This window comes from Panthera pardus, unplaced genomic scaffold (genome assembly GCF_024362965.1).
Source record: "Panthera pardus isolate Hobbes unplaced genomic scaffold, ASM2436296v1 HiC_scaffold_24, whole genome shotgun sequence".
In the NCBI taxonomy this organism is placed as follows: Eukaryota; Metazoa; Chordata; class Mammalia; order Carnivora; family Felidae; genus Panthera; species Panthera pardus.
Genome location: NW_026526810.1, coordinates 105,335,392 through 105,355,116, shown reverse-complemented (window position 1 = coordinate 105,355,116; position 19,725 = coordinate 105,335,392). Strand labels below are relative to the sequence as shown.

The 19,725-nt window shown below is 46.8% G+C and overlaps 1 protein-coding gene across 1 annotated transcript; it reads left to right on the top strand.

The window, feature by feature from the left end:
* Nucleotides 1-837: 837 nt before the first annotated feature.
* On the top strand, nucleotides 838-19,450 carry PLEK2 (pleckstrin 2). The gene is made up of 9 exons (XM_019451500.2): nucleotides 838-1,004; nucleotides 9,839-10,003; nucleotides 13,473-13,654; nucleotides 14,914-15,005; nucleotides 15,264-15,451; nucleotides 15,685-15,786; nucleotides 17,225-17,308; nucleotides 18,197-18,275; nucleotides 18,977-19,450. The coding sequence occupies exons 1-9, from the start codon at nucleotides 963-965 to the stop codon at nucleotides 19,102-19,104; spliced, it is 1,062 nt and encodes a 353-aa protein (XP_019307045.1). The 5' UTR covers nucleotides 838-962; the 3' UTR covers nucleotides 19,105-19,450.
* The last annotated feature ends 275 nt before the right edge of the window (nucleotides 19,451-19,725 follow it).

Here is a 19,725-nt window from a genome sequence, read left to right as displayed (position 1 = left end):
ATTACTAGAAAGAATCAGTATTGCTATGTTTCCTTTTGTTGCAGACTCCAATACGGTCTGGTAGGACATGGCTGACCCCGTCCGCATTTAAATTTTTGTTGTTTTGTTCATCTGGGATTTTTTTTTTTTGCGTTATTTTTGATTTTCAAAAATACTGCATTAAAATATAATTTATCTAGATTACTGAGTTCTCGGCATGCCCTTAAATTTTGCACCTAATGAAGTAATCCCCAGCTGTAGCTTTTTTGGGGGTGGGTGGGTATATTCTGGAGGCAGAGGGCTCCTGCAATCTGCGCCTTCTTCTTTAAACCTGTGACCGTTTTTGTTTTTGTTTTTGTTTTTTTTTTTTTTTTGTCAACGGGAACTTTGCCCTGCGCCCACCAGGGGCCAGGATAAAGTTCCCAGCTGGTTCCACTCCATCCATTCTCCCCCACCCCCACCCCCCATTTCCACTGAGCTCGGGATTACTCGGAATCCCTGCAAATCCTTTCAGTGCCGTTTAATTCCGTAAGTATACTCGAGGGCCATACACTAAGAGCCAGGCAGGCACCTGGTTAAGGCTGGGGGCTGGCGAAGATGGGCAAAGACCAGACAGCCAGAGGCGCTGCGCGCGCTCAGGGGCACCTGGATGGGGCACCCCGCCCGGTCGGAGAGCGCGGGACCGGGAAGGCTCCCGGAGGCGACAGCAGGGCGGGACGCTCAGAGCCCGCAGACTCTGTACCCGGAGGCCTAACCGCAGACCCTAGCGCGCCTTTGCGGGGGCGACCACGTCAGAAACCCCGACCTGGCGTGACTTCCTGCGCGGGAGGCCCCGCGGTCTCGGGCTCTGGACGCGGGCCAGGGAGGCGTCGCCCGCGCGGGGTCGGAGGTGCTTCCTGGGCGCCGCGGGCGCGCGGAGGAGCGGGCGGCGCGGGGACAGCGCACCTGGAGCGCCCGGAGGCCCGGCTGGCGCGCGTAGCGACATGGAGGACGGCGTGCTCAAGGAGGGTTTCCTCGTCAAGAGGGTGAGCGGACACTGGCCCGGAGGGCGGCTCCCGGAGCCGGGTCCCCAGCCCGCGCCCGACGGCGGTCTCGGCGGCCTGGGGACAGCCGGGTGCCGGGGTTGGAGGGGGGCTTCAGGTAGAACAGAGCGGCCGGGGCACGCAGGCAAGGAGGAGAGTCCAGCTTGGCTAGTGGTAGGAGGCGGGGGGCGACTCCTGAAGGGGTATCTTAATTAAAACAACGTATTAAGCTGGAAAGAGTACAATATTTAAATATGCTATACTGAAGCAACCTAAGTGTGCTCGCGGCGCCCGTCTACGTACGAACGCATCATCTCCTGTACTACTCACAGTAACCCCTGAGCCGGGAGGCAGCCCAGGCTTGTGAATGAAGCTCTTAGCGTGTAGGAGTCCCGGACCTCGTGTTCTTCAGCCCCCCCCCCCCCCCCCCGCAGTCCCACACGTGCGGCACCGCTTTCCTCCCTTTCCCCAAAGGAGAAACTAGGTTCGGGGAGGTTAATTAAGCAGCTTGCTTAGGATCTGGGTGCTAGTGGTGATGGAGCGGGTGCAAACCCATAAGGTTGACTCCAAATCTTATTCTGTCCACAGCAGGGTGGGTGTTGTTATCACTGAATTACAGATGAGGAAACTGAGGGGCAGAAAGATGAAACCGCTTGCCCAGAGCCAGGGGACTAATAACTGGGACTGCAGTCTCCATCCTCAGTCCATGGCCCATGACCTCGTGCCCATGGCCCATGTCGCCTTTCCCACAGCTTACAAGACTTCAGACAGACAAAGAGCACACAGATCAAGGTGGAAAATGAACCAAAGAGCAGCAGCAAGAGGAAGTTCAATATTTTAAAATTCTTTTAACATTGATCACACTAAGGGTTTATACTAACGTAACAGCAGGGCATAAAATCTGGGGATGAGACTTTTGGCTCTTCTACTGAGATTGTAGCTTTGGGAGGGAGATGGATGAAGAGAGATGACAGGGCTCCCCCTTCCATTGCCTCCCCTGGCGGTCAGAGCAGCCCTGAAGTCTCAGATTGCTTTCAGGTCCATGGGTAATGTAGCCATGCTATGTTACACATTATTTGTATAGGAGGGCAGGGGTGTTGTTTGCTCAAAACTACAAGCAGGAGATCTAGTAGGAGGCTGATGCCGGATCAAGGGTCAGGCTGGACACAAGCAGGTACCAAATTCCAAGCCACTGTGGTTAGTCTTTCTCATTCTGTGGAAGCATCTGCACCTCAGAAAGACAACCTGTGGCGGGGTTGGTCGAACTTTCCTGCACCTTGTGAGGTGAGAGGGAGAGTGTGAGCTGGGCAGGGCATCTGATAGGCATCTTTGATTGCCCACATAGCTTGGCCCTAGTAGGGGTCTCCCCCAGTTGCTGGAGTTTCCTCCCAAGATTCCCCACCACCACCACCATGCAGAATCCGGGAATGCTAGAAGGAAGGATGTGAATTCTCTTCTGGATGGCTGCCCAGTCCTGGGTCGCTGGCCAAGGGAGTTCAGGGTGCAGGGAAGTGAGAACAGTCTACAAGTCCAGCCCAAAAGCCCACAGAAGGCGCTTGGCTAAAATACTGAAGGCTCATTCCAGCTAAACCCAAAGCCTGGTGTTTGGAGGCTGGCCCTGAAGCTAGCAGAAGCCACACCCTTTCCTGCAAGGTGAGGGACCTGGCTGGGTGCCCCTGCTAACAGTTCCCGCCTATTGATCAATCTCAACTCCCCGCCCCCCCCACCCCCCCTCCTCCTAGGTGGCGCCGGCAGCAGCTTCTGCATCCACTGGACTAGTTGCAAGGCTAGGGCCATGGGATTCCATAGATTTAGGACGGTTTAAAGCCTGGGGTGGGGGCAGGGCCTGAGCTGGAAGCCCAGAGTACAAAACAGTCATCACCCAGGAGGGTGAAAGCAGTTGACGGGCAGGGGCATGATAGATCTGGCTCTCACTCCCGCCCAGACAAGAAAGAAGCAAAGCTCCAGGCAAAATGCAGGGCACTCACTTGGCCTGGCTTTAAAGGAGGGTGAGGGGGAAGGAAGTGAGATCAGCACGGACAAGATTGCTTTTCCTTTAAGAAGACACTGAGGCACTTCAGGCCTTGCTGCCCAGCTCATACCTCTGATGACCCTCTTAGAAAATGATATGGCAATGCTAACACCCTTTGGCCTGAAAATGTCCTTTGTAGGAAGGACTCTATCCCAAGAAAATACCATCAAAGCTTTATGAACACAGTATTATTTATGTAGTGAAAAAACTGGAAACTACCTATATGTCCGCACAAATAAACAAATGACTAAGTATATTATGGTTTTGCAGATGTTAAAAATGCTTATAATCTAATAACCCAAAAAGTGAAAATATAAAAGGTATTATTAGTAAGGAAAAATAGGCATAGAAGAAACAAGTCTGGAAGGAGTTCTGCAGGCTAGAAGTCTGAAATCAAGGTGTTAGCAGGGCCATGCTTCCTCTGAAACCTATAGGGGAGAATCCTCCCTTGGCTCTTTTGCTTTGACGTTTGCAGATTTTTCCTTCCCATGTAGGGAAAACCTTATAGGGAACAACCTATTGTTTCTTTATTCTGTGAATTTCCTTTACTTGTACACAGAACACTTCCCTTCTGACACTGCTGGTCACCAAATGTGTAGAGGTTTTCCCCAACACCAAGCAATTCTCTGTGATACCAGCTACATGTCCTGCCATTTAACTCAATTCTGACACTATCTACCTAGGGATAGTGTTATATCCCATGGGTTAAGAGATCAGTCCCACAAAGCTGCCCCCCTCCACCCCACCCCACCCATACTTTAGACACTAGCTGCACTTCTGACTGACCAATGGGCTATTGATTGGAGGTTCCAATACACCCCCTTTTCCATTTCAGTTAATTTGCTACAGTGACTCACAGAACTCAGGAAAATATATTTACCAGTTTATTAAAGGATACGATAAGTGATACAGATGAAGAGCCAGTTGGAAAACCTGGGTAGGGCAAGGTATGTGGGAAGGGGCATGAAGCTGCTATGTACTCTCCAGGCATGCCAGGCTCAGCACTTCCATGTATTTACCAACCCAGAAGCTCTCTGAACCCTGTATTTTTGGGATTTTGTGGAGACTTCATCACATAGGCATGATTGATCATTAACTCCATTTTCAGCCATTCTCCCTTCTCAAGAGAATTGGGGTGGGGCTGAAAATGCCAAGCTTCTAATTGTGGTTTTTTATGGTGACCAGCCTTCATCCAGGAGCCCACCTGAGTCACCTCGTTAGAAAAAAGACGTTCCTATTACCCAGGAAATTACAAGGGTTTCAGGAGCTCTGTGCCAGGAGCCGGGGACAGAGACCTAAATATAAAACCTATTATCTCACGCAGGCAGTTCTTGCCATTTTTGGTTTGTAGATGCATCACTCTAATCTCTGCCTCCACTGTCCCATGACCATCTTCTTCCTGTATATCTCACTGTCCAAATTCTCCTCTTCATATAAGGAATACCAGTTAGTATTAGGTCCGCCCTAATCCTTTATGACTTCACGGTATCCTAATTACATTTGCAAAGACTCTATTTCCAAATGAGATCACATGCATAGGTACCAGGGGTTAAAACTTCGTACCTTTTGGGGAGGGAAACATAATTCAATCTGTAACAAGTACCATCTCTGCTTTTCTGGGGTTGTAAGGTCATGGGTAAGACCTTTATGGGCCTCAGTTCCTTCATCATTAAAGTAGGGAGTAGTATGGACTTTCTCAAAGGGTGCCTCTAGCTATAATATTCCATGCCTCTTGAACCCAGTCATAGGTTTGTTATCCTAGCTATGGACTCTCCTCCCTCTCCCTAAAGGGGTTCTAGGGACTCTAAGCCACTTGTGGTTGGTCCAGTGGGCCTCTGGCCTTGGCCAGCCATTTGCAGACAAGGAGCCTGGAGAGGGAGGAAACTCCCTGGGTAGAGGGAAGCCTGGGATATCTTTCAACTTATACCACAGTGGTTTTGGCCTCGATCCCTTTACCTGGTGACATTAGACCAGTTCCTTATTTCTGCTGAACATGGCGTGCTTTTCTGTAGACCAGGGATAATGGAGTTCTCCTTCCCATTTTGTGGATTATTATGGCATCTGCCAACTGAACTGCCTGCTCCAGTCTGACCCACTTCATTCAGCTGTTCTGCCACAGTGTGGTCAAGGTGATCTTCTTAACATGAGAACCTAAGCCTTTCTTAGCAGCTTCTTCTTAGAAGCCTTCCAGGACTCCCCTCTGGCCACAGTATACAGATCAAACTTTACCGCATGGAACTTGAAGCTGACTGTGCCTGCATCACTTCTGTCCTTTGCCCACAGGCCTCTGAGCCTCATCCATACAGAACCAGTTGGAGTTTCTCAAAAGTGGAAGTGGTTCAAGCTCTCCTTTCCCTGCCTTCCTGACCTGACCAACTCTACACAACCTTCAAGACTCAGCCCCAGTAGCAGCTCTTCAGGGAGCCAACCTAACCCCACTCACTCTCTTTTGAGCTTCTTCTTCCACCTAAGCTGCTTTTCGGGGTTTGCATCATGACCTATATCACTTCTCTATTGTTCTATAATAGTTGCCTCAAACCTTAATGTCTTTTTTTTTTTTTTTAATTTATTTTTGAGAGTGAAAGAACAGGCAGGGAAGGGGCAGAGAGAGAGGGAGACAGTACTGACAGTGCAGAGCCCAGTGCAGGGCTCGAACTCATGAACCTTGAGATCATGACCTGAGCTGAAACCAAGAGTCAAGACACTTAACTGACTGAGCTAGCCGGGTGCCCTGCCAGAGCTTAACATCTTAAAGCCATAAACATTTATTGTCTCACATAATTTCTGAGGGGCATGTATTCAGGAAGAGCTTAGCTGCAAGATTCAAGTCTCTCATGAAGTTACAGCCAAAATATTGCCTAGTGTGGCACTCTCCTGAAGGCTTGGCTGACTGGAGGGTCCGATTCCAAACTCAATCACATGGCTAGTAGCTGGAGGTCTTAGTTCCTCACCTCTCCATAAGGGTCGGTCATGATGTGGCATCTAGCTTTCCTCAGAGTCCATCTTTTCTAACCTAACCTGACAAATCATTACTATGCCACATTCTCTTGGTCACACAGATCAGCCCTTGTACAATGTGGGGAAAAAGTATATATAAGGCTGTGAATACCAAAAGGTGGATATCCTGGGGGACCCCACCAGTCATCTGTCCTGGAACTTATCACATTGAGTGGCATCATTGTGTGTCTCCTCTGCTGTGTTGGGTCAGTATCTTGTTCGTCTTTGTCTCCCTGCTGCCAGCCCTGTGCTTGGTGCAGTAGTAGTCATTGATTGTTGAATGAATAGATAAGTGAATGAATTATTTCCCTAATCATCTCATCAGGATTTTTGTTTGTTTGAATTAAAATTAATTTTCCATTATAAAAATAATACATACTTTTATGAAAAAAAAACTAGAAAAGTACTCAAGGCTGTAAATTGAAAAATAAGTTTTCATTCTTGTTGCCTTATGTCCAGTCTTAGTCCTTAGAGACGACTATTAACAATCCTGAGGTATCCCTTCAGAAATTTTCTAAAATAGCTACTAGAGTTATTTTTAGGTATCGTATGAAAAAATGTAAGTAAAAGTGCTTTACCTGTGTTAAAGACCATTGGCGCTGTGATTCTTGTTGACTCAGACTGCTGTGTTTGACCTTGAGGGCTCCACCAATGACCTTTCCTGCCATCTGTTAAGATTGGAATGCCTCCCCTATAGCCACAGCGGGCATGGTATTGTTACACAGTTAGAATATTTTGCATTATTTTATTATAAGCAATGATCCTAAGTGTCTCAATACATAAAACCTTTTCCCTCTCCTAGATGATTTACTCCACACACATCCCCGGAAGTAGAATTATTGGGTCAGAAGATTTGAACATTTTTTTTGAGGGTCACAAGCTGCTTCAGGGTTTCTACCTACACAGTAAATCCTTTCTCATCAGCCTTTCTCCTCAGACCTCTCACCCTTACTGTCAGGATCTGTAGTTGCTCATAAACACATTCCACTCTAGTGAGTTTGAACAGAAAGGGATTTCATGGAGGAATAATAACTATTAAGTAACTCAGGAATATTTGGGAGGGCCAGAGAACCTGGCTGGGATGCTATAAAGCCAGAGATGATGTAGCTAGACAAAAATACCTACCAGCACCAGCAGACATTTCTAGCGGAAACATCATTGCTGACATTGTTTGCTATTTGTCCCTGGTAGCCCTGGGGACTGGGTGTCAGAAGAACCTATTCTTCCAACATTGTTCTCTCCAAAAATTCCTGTTTCCCGTGGGAAACCATGCATAGGGGTGGCAGCCACTTGGTCACCTATCAGTTCCCTTTGTGCCAGGGATTCCGAGAAATGTAGCATTTTGTCCAGGAAAGTACAGTATCTCCAAACTGGTTTGTTCTGTTCAACATCTGTTGGTGACACTTTCTTGAACGTCTTCAGCCCCATTTCTCCTCTCCCTGTTGCTTTAGTTTGCTAGAGTATTGAAACAAAATACCACAGACAAGACAGCTAAACAGATTTATTTTCTCACAGTTGTGGAGGCTAGGGTAAAAGGTCAAACTGTCAGCAGGTTTGGTTTCTTCTGAGGCCTCTCTTCAGCTTGCACATGGGCCCCTTCTTGCCATGTGCTCACATGGTCTTTCCTCTGTGCATATACCTCCCTGATGTCTCTCTGTGTCTCTGAGTGTCCTTTTCTTATAAGGACCCCAGTCAGATTGGATTAGGGCCCACTTGATGACCTCATCCTAATCTAATCACATTTCTAGGGCCCTATCTGCACCTACAGTCAACACTGAAAGTTAGGGCTTTAATATATGAATTTGTGTGTGTGTGAGGAGTGACATAATTTAGCCTGTAACACCTATGTTTTAAGATATAAGACTATTTTACCTTCTTCACTTCTCTACCTCACACCAGCCCCCATTCCATCAACTAGGATTGCATTCTCCCTGTACACAATCTTTTGAGCCAACAATCTACTGCTAATGCTGCTTCAACAGCCCCTCAGAAGGGGGTCATCGAAAAAGAGGACCCGAGTCTGGGCCATGTGGGGAGCAGTAGAGAACCCCAACTGCTGAGACGTCAAAGCCAAATCTTCTTTGTTTCTTGAAACATGTCTGCCCACATCAAGAAAAGCTGTCACCCGTCATGTTACATGTCGATCCTAAGTATGGGAGAGAGCAAAAAATGTAAACTTGACCTTGACTATGAAAGTTATCTTCTGTGAAGAGCTTGATCGCCATGCAATGTAATAGCACTTAGACATATTAATAAATTCTTGTCATATTAACATGGTTAAAAGTTTTATTGAGTTGCCACAGTAAATTGTTTGGGCATAGCCCAGTGCTCACTCGGTCAATTCCCACAACTTTTGGTTCCCTAACAGCACTGTGCACAGTACACATCCAACAATCACAGTTCCACAGATGGGAGAACATGAGGAGACTTCGAACTTAATAAATGCTAGGAAATGTAAGGAAAGGAGTGAACTAGGGAAATGGTCTCTGATTCAGATAAAGCCCATCTCTCTTAGTTAGAAGCTCGCTCTTATTGGGCTCTGCTCTGGGAAATATGCCATGAAAGTTGCTTTCATGAGTATGTACTAAACCCATTCCTTTCTGATTCCTCAGCAGACATTCCCTCATCTGTTGGTCTGTTCTAGAAATAGGCTCTTTGCCTTTACCTTACTATCCTGTCCATTGGCTCTATGACTCACTTGAGAACCCCCAAACTACCCTGTCTTTCAGTCTTGCCATACCAAGCTAAGCAAGATTATTAGGGTCCTTAGCACTGGTAGACTGTTTGTGGCTTCAACTTTACAAATTGCCTACATCTTTGACTAGTGACATTCTTTCTAGGAATATATGCTAAGGAAAAGAAAATCTGAGATGCAGATTAGAATTTATGTGCAAGAATATTCATTGCAGAATTGTTTATAACAGTGAAAAAAAGAAACAACCTCAGTTCAAACAATAGAAGATTGATAAGTAAATATTGCATCCACCTAGCGGTCATTCAAAAACATGTTTTAAAGAAATACATCGGTGTGAGACGATGCTCAGCAAAGCTCAACAAAACAAAAACTAGATAATGAAACTATATGTAACATGGTCCTGATTTTTTTTTTAAACCAGAAAGTAAAAACTAAGGAAAAAAGACAATAAGAAAACAAAATGTTAGCAACAGCAGTCTCCTAGTAGTAGGACTTCCTCTTCAGTATACTTTGTAGTTTCTTTCAAGGTTTATAACCACAAACAAGGTCAAATGGGAACTGGAAGGTCAATGCCAAAGGTCTTGGTTACATACTCAGATGACAAAGAGATCCAGACTGATAATGCTTTTTTCATGCACATGAAAATAAAACGTATGATTCTGAACTAGATCCTTTCTTTGGCTATTAAAGATATTACTAGGGCAATTGGTGAAACTTGGCTGGGGGTTGTGGAATCGATGATAATAATATATTAATGGAAATTTCCTGATGTTGATGGTTGGATTGTGGTTATGTTGGAAATATCCGCCCCCTTTTTTTGTAGGAGATGCACAATAAAATATTCAGAAGTGTTGGAGCATCATGTTAAGAATTTACTCTTAAATGATTCTATCATGCAAGTTCTTAATACTATTCTTCAGCTTTTCTCTGAATTGAAATTATTTTAGAATAAAAAAATTAAGTGAAGTTAAAAAAAAAAGATAATGCTGTCCCCCTTTCTGGGCAGTTGATCCCACGGCACAGTCTGGCTACCTGTGCTGTGGGACACCTCTCCCTGAACACAGTGTCGTCCCCTCAGCCATCTCACCACAGGGCTGTGCTGTCCATCCTCAGGGTCACATTGTCCACAACTGGAAAGCACGATGGTTCATCCTCCGGCAGAACACGCTACTGTACTACAAGCTCCAGGGGGGTCGGAAGGTGACCCCTCCCAAGGGCCGGATCCTTCTGGATGGCTGCACCATCACCTGCCCCTGCCTGGAGTATGAAAATCGACCCGTAAGTGAAGGCCCCTGCTTCTCGGCTCCTTTCTGCCCGGGACCCTCTCATCTCTGGCCTCTTTGGTGAAGGTGATGTGGATAATAGGAAGAGCTGAGTTATCATTGAAAAAACCTAAATCCAAGTCCTGCTGAGCTGTGTAACAGGTGTGACCTTGGGCAAGTAATTGAGCCTCTCTGAGCCTTAGTTCCTCCTCTATAAAATGGGGTAAAATAGTGACACCTCACTATCCCCCATGATTGTGTTGAGAATCATGCAGAAGGTAACAGTCTGTCAAAGCACCTTGTAGGCTAGGAGGAACCTCACAAATGGGAGCAACTATTGCTATCTTGGGGTTCAATGTGATGGCTTTCATCCCCTAAGGGGGTGAGTGTTCTAAAAGTCAGGCGCAGCTTCAACCCTACCATGAAAAATTACCTGAATCAGTCGTTTTTTTTTAAGGGCCCATTTTGTGCCAAGAAATTTCCTAGGCTTGGAGGAGTCAAGGAAGAAAATGGTAAGAGTGCTTTCCCTGGAGTTAGTCATCTTATTATGAAAACAACTGGTTAATCGAAAAAAACATTCAGAGTTCCAAATGTTGGTATAAACATGGTTAGTCATAGAGAACACCATATTCCTGAAGAGGAGGAAGACGTATTTATAGGCTGTTGAGTCAGGTACAGCATTGGGAGGAATAGAGACTTGACAAAGATCTGAAAGAGGAGAGAGGCAGATATTCTGGAATGTCAGGTGGAAAGTCTTGAGTGAAAGTGAGGGGAGAGATAGGGATAGATTTGGAGATGACGATGGCCAGTGTGGCAAAAGGAGAACGTTCACCAAGGGAGCAATGGGAGATTGGCTGGGGCCAGATGGAGGTAATGGGGAGTCACTGAAGGTTCTGAAGTAAGAGAATGGACTGGTGGAAACACTCTTAGGAGGACTAAAATGAGGAACTACGCTCTGATTCTAATAGGTTACTAGATCAATAAAGAAGGGATCTAACCACTTATGTTTTTCTTCTTTGACTTTTCTAAACCAATTGACAAGCCTTCTAAGTATAAGAAAACGTTTGTGACAGTCCATTCTGGGAGGTGGGTTTCCTGGTATTATGTTAACTGCTGTACTCTTTTGTAGTTTTGACTTTTTCTCAAATAAGAAAACAAAGGGAGCTATTAAAATAGTGAGGCATGAAATAAGGCAAAAAGTAGGGGGAAACACAAGAAAATGTTATGAAGGACATGTCAACAGGACCTGGTTGACTGGATGTTGAGGACAAGGGAGAGGAAGGTATTGAGTGTCATTCTACCCTATGAGGCTGCAAAAATGAAATGTCATTCTACAATTTCCTCTGCCAATCTGGAAGTGCCACTGATTAAGGGAAAAAGTCAGGTGGGGTAGCATTCTGTTGGGAGGAGGTGGGGCTGCCGGAGGATGCCCAGCCTGGGAAGACTGGGGCTGCACCTTCTTCCTCGTGGGTCAGAAGACCAAACACAATGTCTGGACACATAGCAGATGATTAGTAAATGTTTGTTGAATTGATGTTTAAGAAAGAAGAAACATTTACAGTGGAGACGTTTTTAAGAGGAAAAACCCCTAGTTTTCTAAGTGAAGTTAAGACTCTAGTTCTCAATAAATTAAACCCCAGACCTTGTAGGGTTGCTCGTTAACCTGATGCCCTTTAACAATCTTTAAGGAACAGTGGAAAGCAAGAGTGCTGGTAGAACAGGCTGGAGATAGAGAAGCTTTCAAAAAAGGAAATAAGTGAAATTTGCTAACTGGAGTTGTGAACTTCATGTTAATTTTCCCTAATATTCTCAGATTGTCATCCTCCCAGTTCAAGAGTACTTGACCTGCAAGAGGTCAAGAGGAGCCAGCAAGTTCACTAAGAACACATTATAAAGTATATACATATGTATGTGAATATATATATATATATATATATATATATATATATGTGTGTATACACACACACACACACACATATATATGTATATATATATATATATATATATTTTTTTTTTTTTTTTTAATTTGGGAAGCTATGAAAGAGTATGTGTGGATTTCACATGGAATTATATAGTCTCTCCTGAAATTCTTTCATTAAAATGTTGATTGCAGACTGCCAGTGCAGGTGCAGGGAGCTGGGTGAATTTGTTCCCCTACGATGCTAATGGGTGAGTCAGTGTTAACTTGGAGGAACGGATTTGTGGTATCCTTTGGGACTGTGAACCAGCCTCATCTCATCACTGTTTTTACTGTTAGTTGAGGTGAGGGATGTTGAGTCTGCAAACAAAGCAAGTTGGGAATTAATGCACTGGAAGACAGAATCAGAATGAAATAGAATGCATCTGCTTTCCCGAAAGAAGCAGTAGGCTTCTAAGATGACATTTAATAGGGTCAACATCAGAATCCCACAGTGGCCAAAAATAACCCAAAAAACCCTAAATGCACATTTAAGGAATGGAGGAGATGTGGCCTACATCAAAAAGACTGTCTGCTGACCTCACAGAGTGCGAGTCTATGGTGCCACCAGAGCTACCTCGGGCCGTCAGCCGTGCCACCCTGTGCCCCTCAGAGCTTTCCTGGAGCAGCCGGCTCCATTCCATGGGTCATAGTTTATGAGAATGGCGACCACCTGCAGAACATGTAACAGAGCATGAGCTGATTAAGAGTTTAAGCCATATGATATGAGAAGTGTGTGAAAGATTGGGGATGACTGAAGAAAAGAGGACCAAAAGGAGCATAAGGAACAGTTCCTCCAATGTAGGTGTTAATATCCCCATATGACAGATAAAGAGACTAAGGCTTGGTGGGGTTCCTTTTTTGTTTTGTTTTTTGAGAGAGGGAGAGGGCCCAGTGAGTGAGGGGCAGAGACGGGGGCTGAGGCGGGGAGAGGGACGGAGAGGGAGAGAGAGAAAAGTGGGGCTCACCCGAAGCAGGGCTCATGGTTTACCCGAAGTGGGACTCGAGCTCACTCAATGAGGGACTTGAACTCATAAACCATGAGATCATGCCCTGAGCCTAAGTCAGATGCTTAACGGTCTGAGTCACCCAGGCACCCCTTGGTGAGGTTCCTTAATGTGCCCAAGCATTCATAGCTAAGTGGCTAAGCTAGGATTTGGATTCAGATCAGTTGGACTTGAAAGCCAGTACACTTCTCACTTCAGCACAGGGGCTGTCATGGGAGGTAAGGTTAGTCTGTGTGATTAGAAGCAAGGAGGCAAAGTACCCAGGCAACAGTCCCTATGCTAACTAGTCTGTCCAAGAGGGAGAGCTTGCCTTGTGAGCCATGAGCTCCCTGTTGCTTCAGGTTGACAAGTGAATCTTTGAAGACCACCCCCTGGGACATGGTTGAGGGGTTGGGAGTTTGGCAGCCACCAGATCTGTGTGTCCTGGGCTTGCTGTGGCCCCGTCATCTTTGTTTGGGGCCAACATTCTCTGGCCTGCCAGGCCTCTGAGTGCTGGTCTGACGAGCCATCTCTTCCTGCAGCTTCTCATTAAGTTGAAGACTCAAACATCCACTGAGTACTTCCTGGAAGCCTGTTCTCGAGAGGAGAGGGACGCCTGGGCCTTTGAGATAACAGGGGCTATTCACGCTGGGCAGCCGGGGAAAGTCCAGCAACTCCACATATTGAAGAACTCCTTCAAGCTGCCCCCTCACATCAGTCTGCAGTGAGTACCCAGCCCACCCCCGCCCCTCACCCTGCCTGGCTTTGTTGCAGCTGCTTCTGTCAGTGCGACTGGGGAGGGGGTGGGTTCTGTTGTTACTACACACGCCTGTCTGGTGCCACCATTGTGCGTCAGGGTTTTCTGCTGTCACTGTCCTATTTGTATTATTTTTTCTGCCTGGGAGTGGCCCTCCCTGCCTGCCCTGCTCCTATGTAATATCTTGGGGCCTCTGCTGCTTTCCCACCTCAATGTCTTGAGACCCTCCCTTCAATTTCAGCCGGGGTGCCTGGGGCTATGTCACAGCCCCCTAGGAATCTCCACTCACCAAGTCACTGGTCTTGTTTGCAGCCTGGTGGCAAGAATGGTGTGTTCTGGTAGTGGCTGCATTCTTGCTCTATGAGGTTCCTCATTCTTCCATCCATTCATGCATGTATGCATGCATGCATCCATCCATCCATCCAGGAAATAGTTATAGAGGGCTTCTTGAATGCCATATACTGTACTAGGTGCTCAGGAGATGCAAATATGAATAAATAAGGTCTCATCTCAGTGGCTTTCCAACTCAGGGGCATAAATAGAAAATGAGAAAAGATCTTCCATTGGTGGCGGGAATCATCTCACAGAACAGAAGGAAAGCAGATCACTGGTGGAGGCAATACTCTAAAGTGGGGACATCAGAAAGGAGTGCCATCATGGAAACTGTTACATCTACAGGAAACACCCCCTAGCCTCCCAGGCAGCAGAACTGTTATACCCATCAAAGACAAGGCACGAGTCCATTCCTGGGCTCCCAGAAAGCTCCATGCCAGTCCCTGAAATCTTGATTGTGCAGCCTGGGTGCTTGCTAGACCATGGCGAGTGCAGGAGGAGCAGTGGAGGTAGGAGTGGGTTGAAGTGATGGGTGACTTTGAGAAGTAGCTGGAGGAGGTCCGACTTCTGCAGATCATAGAGAATCATTATTGTATATTATTTTGCTTTTAAGTTGAAAGTAATAGCTCTTAAGTTTTGCTACAAAAGTAATACCCATCTAGTGTAGAGACATGAGAGCATTTAGATGAGCAAGAAGAAAAGAAACATCCTGAAATCCTACCTCTCCAATCTGATGCATTACGGAAACGCCTCTTGCTTTGTGATGTGTATCACACCGTTTGCCACTTGCTTTATACCTGTAGCAGCACTCTTGGACTCCCCCTCCTACCTGCTGGTGTGATGTGGGTATCACACACTGTGGGGCCCCTCTCCTTTGCCTTCCTTCTGTGTAGTCGCATTGTGGACAAGATGCACGACAGCAGCAGCGGAATCCGGCCAAGCCCCAACATGGAACAGGGAAGCACCTACAAAAAGACCTTCATAGGTGAGCATCCCCTCTTGGGGGCTGGGCTGGGCAGTGGAAACCTGGGGCGTGGGGACCTGAGACTCAGCCATGCTTGCCTTCCTGTGCTGAGGCCAGAGCTGCCTGTGGCCAATGGGCTGGTCTGAGATGGCCGCATGCTCTCGGGTAGAACCCAAGGCTGCCCAGGAGGTTAGGGTCAATGAGGTCACAGCCAAGCACCCCCAGGGAGGCTGGTCTGTAGCCTGTCATCTGACTGATGCTGCCCTTGCCCCAATGCAGGCTCCTCCCTAGTGGACTGGCTCATCTCCAACAGCTTTTCTGCTAACCGTCTGGAGGCTGTGACCCTGGCCTCCATGCTCATGGAAGAGAATTTCCTTAAGCCAGTAGGCGTCCGAAGCATGGGAGCCATTCGCTCTGGAGACCTGGCCGAGCAGTTCCTGGATGACTCCACGGCCCTGTACACTTTCGTAAGTTAGGGAGTGGGTTCTTCTTGCTGCTGGGGCAGAGGGAAGGAGAAGGTAACCAAGTGAGGACCAGGGGATCCACAGTCATGGGCCAGAGGCCTAGGGTTTGGGGACTTCTTCACCCTCAGGGGGAGTGAGGTTTCTGTACCAAGGATTTTCCTGTCCCCTGTGGTAGTCCCAGAGCCTGGAACTGGAGCCTTTTTGTAACAGAGCCCTTGTTCACTCCTTCCCACTAGGCTGAGAGCTACAAGAAGAAGATAAGTTCCAAGGAAGAAATTAGCCTCAGCACTGTGGAGTTGAGTGGCACGGTGGTAAAACAAGGCTATCTGGCCAAGCAGGTATGCTTGTCTTGGAGAGGGAGATGGACAGAATGCCCCCAAAGGGTGGGAGGGGCTGAGCTGCTAAAGGGCACTCGTTACCAGCAGAATCTGCTAAAGCAGGAGCCGGTGGCGGCTGCAGGGAGCAAGTCAAGAGGCATGAATGTGCCCGTTCACACACGTGTGCGTGTGTGTCCCAGACACAGGGGAAAGTATGCACAAGTCAGTATCACAATGCTAAAAAACGTCTGCAGCACTGCCCAGTTCATGCATTTGTCTGGAAGGACATTGCTTACTGGATCAGTGCTGGCCTTCAGCTCCAGGACGCTTCCTGGGGTCTCTGTCTTCTTCTGTGGGACTCTGCATACCCTCCAGATACACTTTTTGAAAAAAAAAAAAAAAAAAAAAAAAAAAAAAAAAAAAGTCTTTTTTTTCTGCAGTGTAATGTCAGTGTTTAAAACCTGACTGTGGTCACTACCGCTAACCGTGTTTGGAGAGCAGCCCTGTCCCAGGCACACATGCGGCCTTTCTACCTGTGCCTGACACACAGGCTATTCTGTGAACAGAATCCCCACATCCCAGCATGTGAAGTGACCTCTGCACACCTCTCGTGTTTGTGCATTTCCCACACACCGTGCGAATGTGCGTGTCTGTACCATGGACACACGTGCTGCTCAGTGCCCTGCCCATTTTTACTTGGAGCACATGGCTGTCCTTGTCACCTGCTTCTTGCATATCAGGATCCCCATCTGCTCTTGGATTATTTACTGTGCATGCAACTGCCTATCTACCCCAGATAGATCTCTACTGCCGCTCCCAGGCCTGACAGGAGTCTAGTGAGGGGAGGCAGTGAGGCCCTGGAAGACCACGAGGAAGGTGTGGGAGGGGCTCTGGGTGTTCCAGGCTAAAGGGTTGAGGAAGCTTTGCGATCCAGGGGGTGAAGCCAAAGAGAGTTACACACACACCAGTGTCTTACACATTTAGATTTTAACATAAAAGTGATCATTTCTTTTGCTGATGCAGAACGTTGAAGTGGTTTTCGCTGTATTTGTGTGCACATAAGTACATGCAACTGTGTGTAGGTTTGTTTTTTTTGCTAAGTTGACACTTAAAGTTGGTGCCCTTGGGTTCAAGTTTGCCCGTGAGCTCTTAGTGTAGCTGACACCTGCTGCCTCCCTGTCCACCTTACACGCTGAGTGGGCTCTGAGTCATGCTCCCCTCTTCCTTCAGTGTGACCCTCTTTGGTTCTGGGAACTTGGCTAACTGTGACAGTGTTTTTGCTAATGTGTCTCTGAGCAGGGAAGTCCAAGTCACTGCAATCCCTGGGTCTCCAGCAGACTCCTCTTAGAAAGTAGTCTGTTGGAGCCAGCTGGCTTGGAAGTTTGGCATTAGCTGCATGGAGGTGGGAGGAAGGGACAGAGCTGTCACAGATGAGCCTTGAACCCTTTCTTTGCCTCAGGGACACAAAAGGAAAAACTGGAAGGTGCGGCGCTTTGTTCTGAGGAAGGATCCGGCTTTTCTGCATTACTATGACCCTTCCAAAGTGAGTGTCACATGTTCACTTGGTACCCGTGTGTGATACTTCCAGACCCTTCTCTCCTGGGCATAGCAGGCAGCTGGCTGTACTTCCTTCCTTTCTCTCAGCATCCCTCCCTCCCTTTCCTCCCACAATCGAAGCTGCACTCAACGGTCTGATCATTCCCTTCAGCACGCTGTTGCCTGAGCAAGAGGGTTATCATTATTTTGAGAGGAAAGCATCTTTTAGTTTCTCCAAAGCTTTTTGTGTGGCTGGGGAGGGTGGAGCGGGCTGATAGACTCCTAACTAGTGCTTTCCAGCCTCTTTACCCCTTTCTATGAGGAGATCCCCTGAAATCCTGCCCCTCAACCTTTTGTCCCCACCAGTGTTGTGGAAAGTTTCTTTTACCATGTACTGTTTAGGCCATAATTTACTAATTTTGTTTTCTTTTTTCTAATTGATCAAAGGATTGCTACTCTGAGTTTCAGATGTAAGAATTATTGTGTGATGAGTTGATTTAATTCCAGTCAAAAGCAAAGAAAAATGGCCTTTTAGTTGGCCTGTCCAGGCTTGTCTTGGTAGATGTAGGATTTTCATTCATTTTTTGAAATATTGGAGAGTGGGCAGTTCCTCCATCACCAGGCTTCAGTCAGGAATTCCCGCCCTAACAGTGGCACACGATGGAGTGAGGGGAGGAATGTGGCCCTGCCACCGCTGGCAGTGAAATGAAGCCCAGATTTCCTTACTGGTGCATGTCACATGGCCGTGTGATGTCTAAATTCAGCCTCACCTACTCCTCCAGATGACTCTCTGACTTCTTTAGCGGGCCTCAGGGTGGTTACAGGCAAGAGTTCAACTCCTTTTTCCCTTTTATGCATTCACACTATGCCTAATCAGGAGTCCTTTCCGCTGCAGGAAGAGAACCGGCCAGTGGGTGGGTTTTCTCTTCGTGGTTCCCTCGTGTCTGCTCTGGAGGATAACGGCGTTCCCACTGGTAAGGTGCAACTTCACGCTGGCCTGCAGGCCTCAGGCTCCTCCTCAGATCCCCCCTGCTGTGCTGTCAGCAGTGCTCTGCTGACGGGCTGAGCTATGGGAGCAGAGTATGCTCTCTCAGTGAGACGAATGGTGTGAGTTTGAAGCCAATTTCAGAATTAGGGAAAAGGGCAAGGGGGGTGGTGTTCTTAGTCTTTTAACAACACAACTAAATAATCCTTGTCTCTGGTATTCTTTCCCCTCAGTTTCTGTGCCTACTGGCAGGTAAATTGCCACCTAAGAATAGAAGCCTACAGTGTTTAAGGATTAGCAACACAGCTGAATGTCTATTAGCACGCTAATTTCACAATGGCCAGCTAAGACAGTATTATTCCCATTTTATGGACATGGAAATTGAGGTTCGAAGAAGTGAAACAAGTTAATATCAGGTCCCAAATCTGTGCCTGCTTTTATCATAAGCATACTGGATTCTTTGATGTGAACGGAACTGTAGATCTGTGGTTGGTGCAGGGAGCAGGCCAGGAGGGCACAGGTGAAGGACAGGGAATGGAGAGGAGGAAAAGAGGGAAGCGGGCATTGGGTGGGATTCCCTAACCACATACGTTGGCATTGAAAAACACTTCATGTGTATTTTTGTTTTTGGGTCAGTTGACTTCTAGCTGAAAGCAGACATGGATACTCACTGATTTTTCTTCTGCCCAGGGGTTAAAGGAAATGTCCAGGGGAATCTCTTCAAAGTGATTACCAAGGATGACACACACTATTACATCCAGGCCAGCAGCAAGGCTGAGCGAGCTGAGTGGATTGAAGCTATCAAAAAGCTAACGTGACAAGGGAGCGTGTTCCTGAAGGAACAGGACAAGGTTTCCTCCCTCCTACCGGATGGTACAGACAAGATTTCCTGGAGAATGGGTGTGTGCAGACTTATAGCTTCTTTGTATATTTTGCACTGCTTTGCAGTGAGACTGGTGATCCTTAGATCACAATCGGCAGTGGTGCTATTTCCTTCCCCACCTTCCTGTTAACAGCCTGGAAATGCTAGAACAACCATTAGGCGTCAGCATCTTGACTTTCACCCATCTTCACAGCCAGCCATTCCTCGGGCACCAAGGTAGGGTTCCCTGTTGTAACACTAACTAGCCACGTTGCAATACTAAATAAAATGCTAATATCGTGTTGGCTGTCTCTGAAGTGCTGTTAAAAACTAACTCCTTCCTTGGAATTAATAAAAACTGCCATATTTTTAGCTATTAGAATTTCCTGGACAAAGTTGTATGGTTTTCAAAGGTTTTCCATACTCGAGCCTATGTAAATTACTATGCAAGATTATGAAAACATGTCAAGTGATCTGTCACTTCATCTTAAAATGCTTCATCTTAAAATGGGGATGATGGCAAAATTTTGGTTGAACATTCATTGAATATTGATTTGCTTTGAAAAAGAAGCCTGCA

Bases quoted from the DNA above. Each gene is read 5' to 3' on its own strand.
- PLEK2 (XM_019451500.2), top strand. From the start codon at position 963: ATGGAGGACGGCGTGCTCAAGGAGGGTTTCCTCGTCAAGAGG. The intron at 17,309-18,196 runs GTGAGTGTCACA...TTTCCGCTGCAG, and splicing joins ATTACTATGACCCTTCCAAA to GAAGAGAACCGGCCAGTGGG. The intron at 18,276-18,976 runs GTAAGGTGCAAC...TCTTCTGCCCAG, and splicing joins GGATAACGGCGTTCCCACTG to GGGTTAAAGGAAATGTCCAG.